Source organism: Dendrobium catenatum, unplaced genomic scaffold (assembly GCF_001605985.2).
Source record: "Dendrobium catenatum unplaced genomic scaffold, ASM160598v2 fragScaff_scaffold_772, whole genome shotgun sequence".
NCBI lineage: Eukaryota > Viridiplantae > Streptophyta > Magnoliopsida > Asparagales > Orchidaceae > Dendrobium > Dendrobium catenatum.
The window spans coordinates 916,155-930,230 of NW_021319234.1; the positions used below are offsets into that span (position 1 = coordinate 916,155).

At 35.3% G+C, this 14,076-nt stretch overlaps 1 protein-coding gene across 1 annotated transcript; it reads right to left on the reverse strand.

Moving 5' to 3' along the window:
* Positions 1–1,225: 1,225 nt before the first annotated feature.
* On the reverse strand, positions 1,226–10,627 carry LOC110101676. The gene is made up of 3 exons (XM_020829673.2): positions 10,365–10,627; positions 5,055–5,451; positions 1,226–1,722 (listed from the first exon to the last, which is right to left on the reverse strand). The coding sequence occupies exons 1-3, from the start codon at positions 10,558–10,560 to the stop codon at positions 1,434–1,436; spliced, it is 882 nt and encodes a 293-aa protein (XP_020685332.1). The 5' UTR covers positions 10,561–10,627; the 3' UTR covers positions 1,226–1,433.
* Between the last annotated feature and the right edge of the window lie 3,449 nt (positions 10,628–14,076).

Consider the following 14,076-nt stretch of genomic DNA (forward strand, 5'->3'; position numbering starts at 1 on the left):
GAACCTGCCCGCTCTGCCCGAATCTGCCCGCCCGGCTGCCCTGCTCTGCCCCACGCGGCCACGCGTACACGGCTGCCCGCCTGCCCCACTGGCCAGTGGCCACTGCCCGAGTGCCCGCATCGAGCCCCACGCGGCCAGGCCCACGCGCGACATCGCGTCGCGCCGCGCGGTCGCGTCACTCGCGTGACGGTGAGCGCTCCGTCGCTTCGTTCTCCCGCGTCGGCGTCGCAGCTTGCATCGGGCCGCTGCACCTCTGCCGCCGCCGTTGCACCGCCACCGCTGCATCGCCTCTGCACCGCGCGGGAAATCGAAAAACCAAACCGAAGCGGGTCGGGTCGGGTTGACCCGAACCCGAAGCGGGTCGGGTGCGGGTCCGGAAAATGACCCGTTTGTGAAAACGGGTCGGGTTGACCCGAACCCGAATAGTGCCGGGTCAATTCCGGGTTCGACCCGAACCCGACCCGTGACCCGAAATTGACAGGTCTAGAACAGCTATCAGTGGTGCTCAATCATGAAATTGAATTGGCAATTTGCAATTAAACCCCTCAAACTTTATTTTATTGCTCCTTATAGTCAACATGTCATTTTATTCTCCAAAGATTTATCCTCCAACTTGTCCATGACATTCTTCCAATAGTTGTAACTCTCAAGTGATAAACTTCGTGTTTTTTGGACTATTCTATCAAACTATTTCGCAAGGTGTCAAAATGGGTCAATGAATCATAATCGTGTCAAATCTAAAATTGACCAGACCTAAATCCGGTCAACTAAAACCAGACCTTTTTTTTAATTGAATCCAAATCTGACATGCTAGCAGCTTGAACCTGACCCAATAATTTATTTTAATAAAAACAATATTTTTATTAGCTTATTAATCATAGATAATTTATCAAAAATAAATAATCATACCAATAAACAAAAGAAATTAAGAAAAAAAATATTAAACGAGTCAAAATCAGATGAAAGGGTCAATCTAAATTTGACATGTTCATAAACGGGAAAAGTCGAACCCGAATTTTTCAGATTGAGTTCGAGTAAGGCCACTTATTGACACCCCTATGTTCCACCCTCCCACCTCTATTAAAATTTTATTAACTAGAACTTATGAGCGAACTAGTATGCTCGACAAATAGTTCGATACTCGATTATATTACTTTTGCTTATATTTGCTTAGTAAGAAAACCGAAAAAAACTCGAACAAAATTTAAAAAATTTAACATATAAATGATCAAATTTGAAAATTGACATAAATTTTTAGATCTTGTTTATATAACCATTACTGTAAATGGATGGGTGCATCCAGCACATAAGAATCCCACCAATATACACTTATCCCTATAGTTCAAAGTTCTCTTCAATTCAACTAAACATTTGACATAACATCTACCCTCTAAACTTCAAATAATTACAACATTGACATAACACATAAAAGATCAAATATTTACCTTTGATGTGAGGAGCTTCATCATGAAATAAAACTGGAGATTTGGGGCAGTCTTTGGCTGTGGCCATCTTGAATTATCTGGTACAGCGATGACCTTAAATCCCTGGCTTTTGTATAATCTGGTTGCAGCAGCGTTATTTACATCGCAATGCAAAGCAATGGAGCGGCAGCCCCAGCTAAGGGCTCTGGCTTCTGCCTTTGCTATCAAAAGCTTAGCAATTCCCTTTCTCCTATCTGCGTTCCTTACCGCTACATTTGATATGTATGCTATACCAGTCCTGCACGAATTTCAAAGCAGGTGACTGCTTTAGATTTTGTTTGGGGCAGCTTTCTTACTGTTTTATAAAACGGCTTTCTTTTACAAACTTTTCTAATTCAAGAATTTTTACACTAAACAGCTGTTTAAGAAAGTAGCAAAAAAGTTGTATCAAACGAAACCTTATTATGGTAGAGGATTATAAAAACCAGGAATAAGGCTTTGTTTGGGACGGCTTTCTTACTGTTTCTTAAAGCAGCTTTCTAGTACAAAAATACTTCTTAAAAGCAGCTTTTTAGTAAAAAATTAATTTTTTTTACTAGAAAGCTGCTTTAAGAAGCAGTAAGAAAGCCGTCTCAAACAAAGCCTTATTCCTGATTTTCTTGGTAATAATTTAGACCACACCGTTCAAACACTTCTAATTCTAAATAAGATATAATTATGAATAAATTTATAATTCAAGTTAATCATATTTTAGGTTTTCAGTACTAATGTTCTCTTTTTCTACCATATTTACTGAAAAAATTTCATGCACTTTTCTCTGCATAAGTCATTAAATTTTATTTTCTTGGGATTAGTGTTGCATTTCAATGCATATGCTACCATTATTAATTATAAATAACCCTTTACGTTGTATAATCCAAATTATAGGTGGGCTCCAAATATTCAAACCCTGGTTCTAATGAGAGATTTTAAATAATACCGATGAAATTTTAAGAAGACGGATTATATTACAGATAAGACACATTTGCGATAACTTTAATATATATGGTTTCAAATTTCTCATAGTCGCAAGCTCTTATAATTAATTTTTTTTATTAATGTTAGTCTTTAGATGTTAAATACTTAACGTATAGTAGAAGTGAATTCGGATTATGATTGAAATTTTACCGTCGTGAACTTAAAGTGGATGGTGAGGGGAATGATAACGAATTCGAAGAAGATCATATGGTTTCGTCATTTCGAGTTGTCAAGATCATATGATAATGAATCTGTTGTCATTTCGAGTTTACTTTATCAAAAAAGGAGGTACAAGACCCAAACTGGTCGAATGATCCTTATAGGTAGCCATGGTTTGCATCATTTAAGAGAACCATATAGACCTTGGGTGAACATTTATTTAAGAAGACAAATTTAAATCAATCTTAGCTAACAGACTTTAGGCTCTACTAAGTACACCTCATGATTTACAACTTAGGGGTTTTTAATTCGTTACGAAACTTACAAGCTATGGTTGTCACCCTAATTTAATAATGTCACCAATTTATTATTTAAAAAATTGTCGACTTTGTTCACCTGCCAACAAAAGATTGGATTTGTCACTTATATGTCATTCAATTTCATTCAAATTGCAAAGATGCTTACAGGTCTGCATAATATTGGATTGGCGACCTTGTCCTATAGGCAAGGCGGATAGCACGAGAGTGTCATGTAATGACGAGTTTGATTTTAAAAGAAAATTTGTAAAAAATTTAGAGTGATCCGTGTTCATTTTTAGAATAGTTGTGCAGCATTCTTAGAGCAGGGTAAGTTCAAATTCAAACTTATAAAACTTAGAATGGTTAGGATTCAGAGTAGGGTAAGTTGGATTCAAAGTAGGGTAAGTTTAGAGTGATTGCAAGATCATTTTTAGAATAGTTGTGTAGCATTTTCAAAGCAAGATAAGTTTGGATTCAATCTATTTTTAATCCACGTAGCATTCTCAGACTTTGCATTTATTAATTAGCATATTTCTCATTGCGCATGCAGAAAAGTTTATTTAACAACTTGACTTTTTTATAAATGGCATGCATGCTTTTCGGTGCATTTGCATAGCTCATTTTTATGAATCACGATATATTTGCACATTTTATGATGCTCCTATATTTTGCAGTTTAATGATTGTATTTTTTATATCTACGCGTGAGAGGATGATGAGGTGAAGACTTTGCTAGGGAAAGAATGAAACACAAAAACCCTTTTTCTTTTCTTTTTTTTTTTTCTGCTTACTCTCTGTTTAGAAAAGAGAAAGAGATAGAATGAGAGGGAGAGTGAATTAGAGTGAGAGATAAGAAGGGAGGGAGAGTGAAAGTTGGAGAGAGGAAGAGAGAGAAATAGGAGGTAAAGAGAGAAAGAAAGGGGTAGAGAGAGGAAGTGAAAGAGAGAGAAAGGCAGAAAGAGGTGACTGGATGTTTCACTCAATAGCAAGTTTGGTGGTAGATTTTTGCTACAGGCGGTTGAAGAATGAGAGATGGAAGGAGAGAAGGATGGTCAGCTAAGGGTTATGGTGTGGCTCACAAATGAAAGAGGAGGATAGTTGAGATTTCATTTACAAAATTTTCATTCGCACATCTTAAATTTATGTTTATCGCCTCGTATGCATTTACATAATTTTTTCGAACGGAGATCGGGGGAAAATGGGTGCCTACTGCCTATCCTAGGTAATTTTGACATTTTAGACGAGTCGGTGCATTTTGTTTCATGAACAAATTACATTCGAGAGATTTTCATTGTGATCGAAGTATTTTTTTAATTTGACTTGCACGACGTCGCATCCATTGTCTACCATTTCCATTATGTTCGGCTGAATTGGATGTAAGAGTTCACTCCTTATAAATTCGACGATCTGAATGCTTCAGTGTCATACATTTTGTGAACAGGAGACTTTCAAGTGATTTTAATCATGGTGGGAGATTTTTGAAGGAGTTTCGCATAGCACTATGTTTGTCGTTCGTCATTTTTATCGCTTTCAATCTACAAGGATTTTGGTATAGATATGGAGGTCAACAACAAACATTGCTTAAATAGTCCAATATATTTACTCCACTAAGATTTTGCAAAGAAAAAAAAAACAAGGAATGATTGAGCAAACGAAACAAGATTCATAGCTCCATTATCATCCATCCGCCCGATTTCCTGCTTCTAAACTCATTTTTTTCATAAAGATGATAAAAAAGGTTTGGATGAAAGATGAATATAAAAAATATATTTGAGAAAGTAGCTTCAAGGTGGAAGCAAAAAGATAGTGAGCCGGTTTACAAACAGAAGTGTTTACCATTTAGTGCTAATAATCTAATGAAATGAAACCTTGTCATTAACTAATTAAAGAAATGTGCAACGGTTATTCTATACGTTTATATGATTCTGGCTACAGAGCTACACGGCAGAGTGCTCATGCACTTTAAGAGTACGTAGAAAATAAGTTATACTAGACATTTTTCAAGGTTCTGCTTGCTTAATATTCTATGGGTAATACGTGCAGATGGATAGGTTTTAACGCAACTTACAGCATGCGAATGCATTTATACAAATTAAGAAATATAAGAAAACTCCATAGATTCAAAAACTAAGCTGAGCACAACAAATGATACTGACCTTTTTTGCCTGAGCGGACCTTTTCTAGGAAGGTAATCAGCCAGAGTATCTACAGTGAGAATACCAGCTACAGATTCCCTGCTGAGATTAAATTTCCCATCAAATCCACCAAATTTGAAGTCTTTACTTCCAATGTATAAATTATCAGTTCCAGAAGCACCAGTAACAGCAACAAGACATGTCCGCCTGGAACCTGGAGGTACTGAGAAGCCAGAAAGCAGAGCTATGAATCTGTCAATCCGTAGGACCAGATCTATGGGAAAGGTATAATTTGGAAAAAAAGAGCTACAGTGTGTATCAGCCACTTCCCAGCAATCCTCCACCCGAGCATCTCTAACAACAATCTCAGGGCAGATTGAAGGGAACAAGTCAACAGCTTGACTAGCCCTGCAAGTCCCTATATAGGAAATCAGATAATTGAAATGAGTAAGAGCTTGTACACAAAAGTTTCAATTAATTATAGGCGTTAATTTTTGTGTTTTGCTCTAACTGGACAGAAATTGAATGTCCGCAGTATTTTCGAGCATCCAAAATTAAAAATATCACACAAAAATGGTTTTGATACAAATATTTCAACGGATTCATCAGCCGTGCAATTGACAACTGGATTACTAGTTTGAAGATATGCTTAACAAATAAAGTAATGTTGTACTTAACATGTTGAAATCCAGCCGTTCCCAATGCAAAGGATCCAACGGTCACAGAAAGCAATCCATGGGAGGCTCTCATGGATCATGCCATAACGAAGGAACTAATTTAGGAAAAAATGAATTAGGAATTTTATGTATTAAATTTGTAATTTGTTGTTTCCTCATTAAGATATCTTGTATAGATCTATAAATAGGGAAGATATTACATAATAAAGCTAAGCTTTTCCCTCTCAAACATACTGTTTTAACATAACATATGCTAATCATTGGCTACGATGAATTCCCTATTTTTATCTGAAGTCATCCAAAAAAATTTAGAATTAATCATAGGATTCATTTGCGAATATGAATTAAATAGACAACATTGCAAAAGTTGTAATTTAATTCAAAAATAATTTGGAGAGAATCAAGGAAACAACCAAAATTCATTCCATAAATTCTTCACCTTATCCTTAAGGGTTAACCACCCTGGGAGAAATATGAGGGAACATTCCTTTGATTTAAGCTCCGGTTATCTTAATTCCATATTTTAAGCATTGAGATAATTTTAATTGATATTTATCAACATTCTAATGTCATAAAGGCAGCAAATAGGCCTTTATGTAACCTCAAATAATAAGAATTATATTTGGATAAAGTTTGAAATCTTCTCTCCTCAAATTCCACATGTAAATTTCCTCCCCAATATTGGGTCTAGGCTATTACCAGAGCCTCTGTCTCTATAACCTCTCCAAGGCACAATCAAACTGCCTTGGAATAAATCCCATGGTAGCCCTTTCATGACTACAATAATGGATGTCATTGGAGCTCTTACGATAAAGGTGGCCACAATCATTTGCTCCACCATCGTCTATTCAAATAAAAGGAGAGACATCCACTAAGAAACAACCTATAAAAGAGAATCCATCAACAAACAAAGAAGCATAAACAAGTACAAAAAGGAAAGGAAAAAAAAAATCATCCCTTCGAGATAGATATAATCTTGGAGTTTCTTTAGTTCGATGAAACAATTAAAGCTAAGATAATAGATAATTGGTTTGACCTTCTAGAAAAAAATTTCATGGTTTCATTGCATGATTATCCTGATTGAATGAAAATTGCTCTGGTTTATTTCACAAGCTTTAATGTGGTGGAATTCTTAATCTAAAAATTATGATATGTCAACCATGATGTGGTCCCAATTAAAAAATTATCAGAAGCTCAATTTTATGCCCATTAGACACAGAAGAAAAGTGAATATGATAACAGAATTTAAACAGGAGAGTATAACGTATAAAAATACTCAATGGAATTTTAAAGATAAGAAATTGCTTTAGAAATTTTGTTACATAAAAAATATATACACATGAAATATGAATGGGATCATGGGCCTCCAAACAGAATTAAGATTTTTCCAGTTGTTTCATGTCCTTCAAGCTAGCATTGAAGTCATTGCGCTTGGGAAAAAATCACTTTCTATTGATCAAAAAGCTTAGTACAGTTGTAAATACAAAATAGAAGTATAAAGTACAACTACATAGGAGCACTCTAAAAGAAATATGCAATGTAAGGAATCTAAGAAAGCAATATGTGATGCAAAGATCTTAGCTTTTAATTATTTATATAATAAATTAGATATTAGGAAGGAGAAAGATATACATATAAGTAAGCCAAACAAAAAGATAGTAGTAAGGATTTAGTTCAAGTGAAGTGTATTAAGTATGGAAATCAAAAAATACTTTTCTTAAAAGATGACATTCAACAAAGATGGATGAGATATTTTACTAAACTTTTTAATGAAAAATGTGAAAATACGATTGACTTTAGTCACCTTAGCACATTAAATGAAAATAAAAATTTATATTTTTATCGAAGTATTAGTAAAACCGAAGTTAAAGAGGCTTTAAGGAAAATGAAGGGTGAAAAAACTGTTGGACCTAATGATATTCAAATAGAGGTGTGGAAATGCTAAGGAGATATGGAATTTATTGGCTTGCTAAACTTTTTAATATTGTTTTGAAGACTAAAAAGATGTCAAATGAGTGGAGAATTAGTGTGTTAATTCATATTTTTAAGAATAAAGGTGATGCACAAGATTGTGCGAATTATAGAGCAATTAAGTTAATGTGTCATACTTTAAGACTATGGGAGCGAGTTATGGAGCAAAGGTTGCAGCATGATATTAATATTTCTCAAAATCAATTTGGATTCATGCTGGGTAGGTCTACTATGGAAGCCATACATTTATTGAGAGGTTTGATGGAGAATTATAGAGAGAATAATGAGGATCTACATATGATATTTATATATTTAAAGAAAGCATATGATAAAGTTCCAAGAGAAGTGCTATGGAGAGTTCTTGAAAAGGAAGGAGTTCATAACGCTTATATTTAAATCATTAAAGATATGTATGGAAGAGCTATTACTTGTGTTCAAACACAAAGTGGTTTAACCAAGTATTTTCCTATTTTGGTTGGATTACATCAAGGATCAGCCTTAAGCCCATATCTTTTTGCTTTAGTCATGGATGTTCTCACTAGACATTTGCAAGAGGATGTACCTTGATGTATGCTTTTTGCTGATGATATTCTTCTTATTGATAAGACTAGAGAGGGAGTTGAAGGTAAACTTGAATTAGAATGTCAACCTTAGAGCCTAAAGGTTTTTGCTTGAGTGAATCTAAAACAAAATATATAGAGTGTAATTTTAGTAGTAATAGGCCTAATGAGGGCATTGTGATTTTGGGTGATCAAGCCATTAATAAGAGTATATGTTTTAGATATCTTGGATCTATTATTCAGAGTGATGGTTAAATAGATAGGGATATTCTCAGCAGAATTCAAGTTGGATGGTTAAAGTGTAGGAATGCACTGGGCTTATTGTGTGATAGAGAAGTCCCCCTCAAACTTAAGGAAAAATTCTATAAGAGGGTGGTGAGACCTGCAATGCTTTATGGTGCCAAATGTTGACCATTAAAAGAGAAGCATAATACTAAGTTAAGTGTTGCAGAGATGAGGATGCTCAGGTGAATGAGTGGCTTTACCCTTAGAGATATGATACGAAATGAGCATATACGTGAAAAGGTTGGAGTAGCTCCAATGGAAGATAAGATTAGAGAGAGTTGCCTTTAGATGGTTTGGTCACATAAAACAGCGGCTTTCCGATGACCCGATTAGGAAAGTAGATGCATTAGATTTAACTTATGTTAAGAAAAGTAGAGGCAGACCTAAAAAAACTTTGTTAGAAAATATTAGAAATGATCTTTCTTTATTAGATTTAAACGATAATTTGACTTTTAACAGGACAATGGAGAAAAAAGATTCATGGAGAAGACCCCACGTAGTGGGACAAAGGCTTGATGTTGTTGTTATTTGATACCAAGAACTTCGCAGAGGCATAGTAAGGGGTATGTCGACCTACTTTCTCATCAAATGAGCTGTAGGGTGTGAATGGATGATAATGGAGGCGCCAGTTTACGACAACCCAACTATAGGGAGCTGAAGTTGTTCTTTTGACCAATGATCGAAGTGCTAGGTGCTCTGATGTGTTATGGTTAATAGATATTTTAGAATATAGACTCCATCAAAGGCACTCATCTAAACAAAGTAAGGCTTTGAAAAGGAAACAAAAAATGTCATCATTAGATAAATTTATCTTAACTATAGGGAAAATTTAAAGGGGATAAAACAATGATTTAAAAGCTTAATTACACTCTTGGATCTACAATGTTTCCTATATACATCTTAATCAAGATAATCAGAAGACATGTTTAAGAAACTTAAATATTGAAGCAACTTAAGTTTTGTAGCATGCATAGCCTAGATTTGTTCTAATTATCACTATTATCTTTTCCATTTTCAACACCATCCATGTCTTCTTCTCCAACACTAGATTTTTACCCTCCATCTCTTGCCTCCTCGAACAAATCATATTCTTCCTTGAAGCTTATTATTCTAAAACATGAAGCACTTGCACCTACATTTGATATGTCTTGTTTTCAAGGTCTCCATTATTGTTTCTCCAACTCTTAATATCATTTCAATATATTCATGTACAAAATTATCATTACCAATAGCAAACTTATCTTCTAAAATTGATGAATAATGCTATATGTTTATCTCGTTGCTTGACGCCTTAACGCAATGCAATTGCATGGGCGGTGCTTTAATTATGGTGCATGATGCCCTCCTAGGAGGCATGTGAGACAAGATGGCCTCACCCGGCCTCAATTGGTCACCTAGTAGAGCGCTTAGTGCATAATGGCACTGCTATATATATATATATATATAAGAATGCAAAGACATGGCAGAAATATTGAGCAGAAGAATCAAAGAGAAAATATCAGACCTTAGCACAACTATTCTGCCTGAGATGCCACAAATCTAGAATCCAACTGACAATAATCTTTTCTAGAGAAACATAGCAAATGCAACTGTATCCACATATGATTTACCATAATCAAAGCCAGTATCCGCATGTGATAGACCATAATCAAAGTCAGTCACATGTGTATACTCAAAAGCAAGTCTAGTTTCGGTAACTTGAGGGACTATAGCAATTAAGATTCAAATTCGAAGGAACGGGCGGCAAGAAAACAATACAACTCAAAAGGCTTACAATACCAGAGGTGGACAAAGAGATAAGGAGAGAAGAGAAGAAGGATCGTATAAATTGCTCTTACCAGCTCGTGAGTTGATCCCAGTGTCAGATGACTGCGGAGGCAGTACTCCTCGGCCGCACTTTTGAAATAACTTAACCCTAGCCAGAGATTTAGGTGCTGATCTGATGGGCGTATTGGCAGCTATCGAAGAAGAAGAAGATGGAGAAGGGCGGGGAGAAGGCGAGGGTGAAAGACCCAATGGAACAACAGTCCGCATACTGGGAGCTTCCTCTCGCTGCTCTATTTCGCCTGCAGCTCACAGTTCACGGGACTTCATTTCTGAACCATATAACAGCTTACCAGACCAGTAGACGGGTCGGGCCGAGAAAAGACAAATGATTACCCATAAATTTTGGGGTAGGGAGTGTGAAACTAAGGGGCAAATTATTGCATCCGGTCTTTCTCTGTCTACAGTAAAGCGCAGGTGAAGCGCATGTATGCTACATTACCTGTGCTTTCACTGTAGACAGAGAGAGCTCCGAACGCATCTCTCTGTCAGGTGACCGGATGCAATAATTTGCCGAAACTAAGAACTACTTTTGCCATTTTTTCACTATCATTAAACAAAAAAAAAACTAGAGGTTGAACGAGTCTCTAAATTCTTTATCTCTGGATGATGTCTTTTGAAATTTGAAAAATTATTCTTTGCAAGTATTGGATTATTTGGAGGTGAATCAGAGTGTGTCACGTCACTGGTATACAACGGGTATATAACCGCGGTACACAACAAAGAGATGAAGTGACGTGCTCTTATTCGTCTCCAGATGACATCCAATGTCCGCACAGAATAATTTTTTTCTAAAATTTACCTCCTTGGAATATTTTGAAATGGCCAGATTTCTTCTTTTTTGAAAAAAAATTATTTATTTTGCAAAAATGGTCCATGAATTTTAGAACAAAATTTGATTATTAGTTTACTTAAATTTTACTATGAATCAAAATCTGTGGAATCTCCCTCTTAAGCTTTAGAATTATGCCGGCATTTCACAACTAGCCAGTTATATCTGCTAGTTTCTTGCCATAGATGCCGTAATTGCAGACAAAACTAGATTACCTTTTGCTAGTATTTATGTTCAAATTGACTACAAATTAACACTTTTCGATGTAATTCCCATCTATGTTGTCGGGAAAAAATAAAAACTCGATGATCTCAATGATTCAAATTTTTTGATGTGAAACTCCTTAAGTAAAAGAAGTTAAATTCTTAAAAATTGAGGCATATTTTGGTGTAATGGTTAGAATTTCATTAAAAAACTCAGCAGTTAAGGGTTTTCATCCTGAAGAAATCTTGAGATGGATGACATATGTGAGGCCCTTATACCAAAATAGATAATATCTCAATAGTTAAGAGTTTTGGCTGTTACAAATTGTATCAGAGCAATACACCAGTCGGAAGATTGGAATTAAATGTCATACAAAACAATGTGTTACGTCATGAGAGCCACCTCTTAAATCATGTATGGGTTAAAGTTCTACCTAGCATGAGCCACCACTTGAACTTGTAGGGGCCACCTCTAGAATCATAAATGTATGGTGGATGATTCTGGGATAAAGATGTTGACGAAGACATTAGTTAATTAAGTGGGGGAGATTATGAAATACCTTAAGTAAAAGAAGCTAAACTCTTAAGCATCAAGACGTCTTTTAGTGTGATGATCAAAATTTCATTAAGAAACTCCATAGTTAAGCATGCTCATCCCGAAAAAATCCTACGATGGGTGAACTCCTAAAAAGTTACACCAACAAAACAAACTATTGAGGTCCTTAGGTGAAAACGAACAATATATCAATAGTTAAAGTGTTTGGATTATTACAATTGTCATATCTCGATTGTGGTTCCTTCATCCATCCTCTAATCTTTGTCCTACCGACCCAACTTAGTCTTCTCTTTCCCCCGTACCCCCACATGGTCGTATTCATGGTAGAAAGCCCAAAAAGAAACTGGATAGCCCAACATCCTTATAGCAAGCTTCTTCCTCTAACACTCCCTTTACCAACCCCAATAATAATTCACCCTCTCATATTGAAAAGCCAAACCCTTCCAAAATTCTTCTTGATCCACTACTTGCAACACATCTTCAATAAAACTAAATTAGCCTGTTAAGGAACCATTGACTAATACAACCTTAACCCTTGCTACTAATAAAAATCCCAATAAATTCTCCGTCCTCAACTCTATTGACATAATCAGCTAATCAAACCTCATTGGTCATTATCCTAACTCTTAAGTAAACCTCCAAGTAGTTAAAAAAACATCTTACCCTACGAAAGCCAAGAAATTTGCCACCAAATCTAATAAAGCCCAATGAAATCTCTTTTATTTGACTCTTGGAATGTAAGAAACTTCAATTGACTTGATAAAGTCCTCATTTGCAAGGCATTATTCAATCCCTCAAACTTGACTTTCTTTGCATCTTAGAAATAATGATGAATAAAACCCAAATGTCTAATATATGATTTTGTAATACACACAAAACTTTTGATAATGAATATATCTTTCAAAACTTTGACACTTCTCAACCTAGCCATATTTGGTTGAAATAGAATGAGGTTGTATATGCCCATCTACTTTGATAATAAGATTATTCATGGTCATGTTCTTCGCTCTTCTACTTCCCCTTTTATGATTTCTATGGTTTATGCTTCCAATTACTCTCATCAAAGGACATCTCTCTCAAACTATAAAAAACTCTACAAGTTTACAACCAAAGATTTGGCCATTTTGGGAGATTTTAACTGTTGCAGAAAAAATTGGTTGCAACCTTATTCCTCAATGACTTCAATAACATGATATTTAACATTGTTGTCAAATATTTGGCTTCTATGGATCTCTCTTATACTTAGTTTAACAATAAACTAAATAATCTCATGAATACTAAATTGGATTGAGTTATTCTGAATGATGTCTTGTTGTAAGCCTTCCCATTATCCTACTATAGAATTGAAGCTCCTAAATGCTTTGATTACACTCCCTTAATTGTTCAAGTCATCCATCAATATATAAATAACCATAGATTTTTCTATAAAAACTAATGGTCCTAAGTTCCATAATAATTGGATATTATGAATATTGTTTTCTATCAAAGTAACAAAAGAGACTCCATTACAACTTTATACTCCTATCTTTTCCAACTCAAATCCTTAATTAAAAAAGAAAAATGGGCTTCTTCCTACACATTCTATCCAACAATAAAAAGCTTAAGAGTAAACATGCTTCTATTATCTCAATGCCCAATGAAGACCCGCCAACCCTACCATTTAATGCCTTTACCAAAGTCATTGGGGATTCTCCTTCAATCTCTAATACCACCTAGTCTTCTTGGATTGTTCAAATGGTTCTCCCAAGGGGAGGAAAACCTCAAACTCTTATATGGGAATATCAAGGGTAGGAAAAAGCACAAATATATTAGGAAAAGTATCACCTCTATTGGTATCTTCTATAATTATCATAATATTGTAGATGTGGCCGTCAACCAATTTAAGGATATATTCAAAGCTCCTAAACCTTCTTTTAATGTTGTCCCTGCCTACTCTTGTTGGTAATAAATTTCCCTTCATCTTATGTCTTTACTTCCAGAACATGTATCTAATGAAGAAATACAAAAAATGGTGTTCTTCTCCTCCAAAAACTCAACTAAAAAACTTAATGGATTCACTTTTAGCTTCTTATATAGCTCTTGGGATCTCATTGGGTCTCAAGTTTATCACGATGTAAAACATTTTTTACAGAGAG

What these genes read in the sequence shown, in the direction of transcription:
- LOC110101676 (XM_020829673.2), bottom strand. Translation starts at nt 10,560, where the DNA reads ATGCGGACTGTTGTTCCATTGGGTCTTTCACCCTCGCCTTCTCCCCGC. An exon ending in TGGGATCAACTCACGAGCTG is followed by an intron (nt 5,452 to 10,364) that starts GTAAGAGCAATT and finishes TTTCCTATATAG; the next exon opens with GGACTTGCAGGGCTAGTCAA. An exon ending in GGTCCGCTCAGGCAAAAAAG is followed by an intron (nt 1,723 to 5,054) that starts GTCAGTATCATT and finishes AAATTCGTGCAG; the next exon opens with GACTGGTATAGCATACATAT.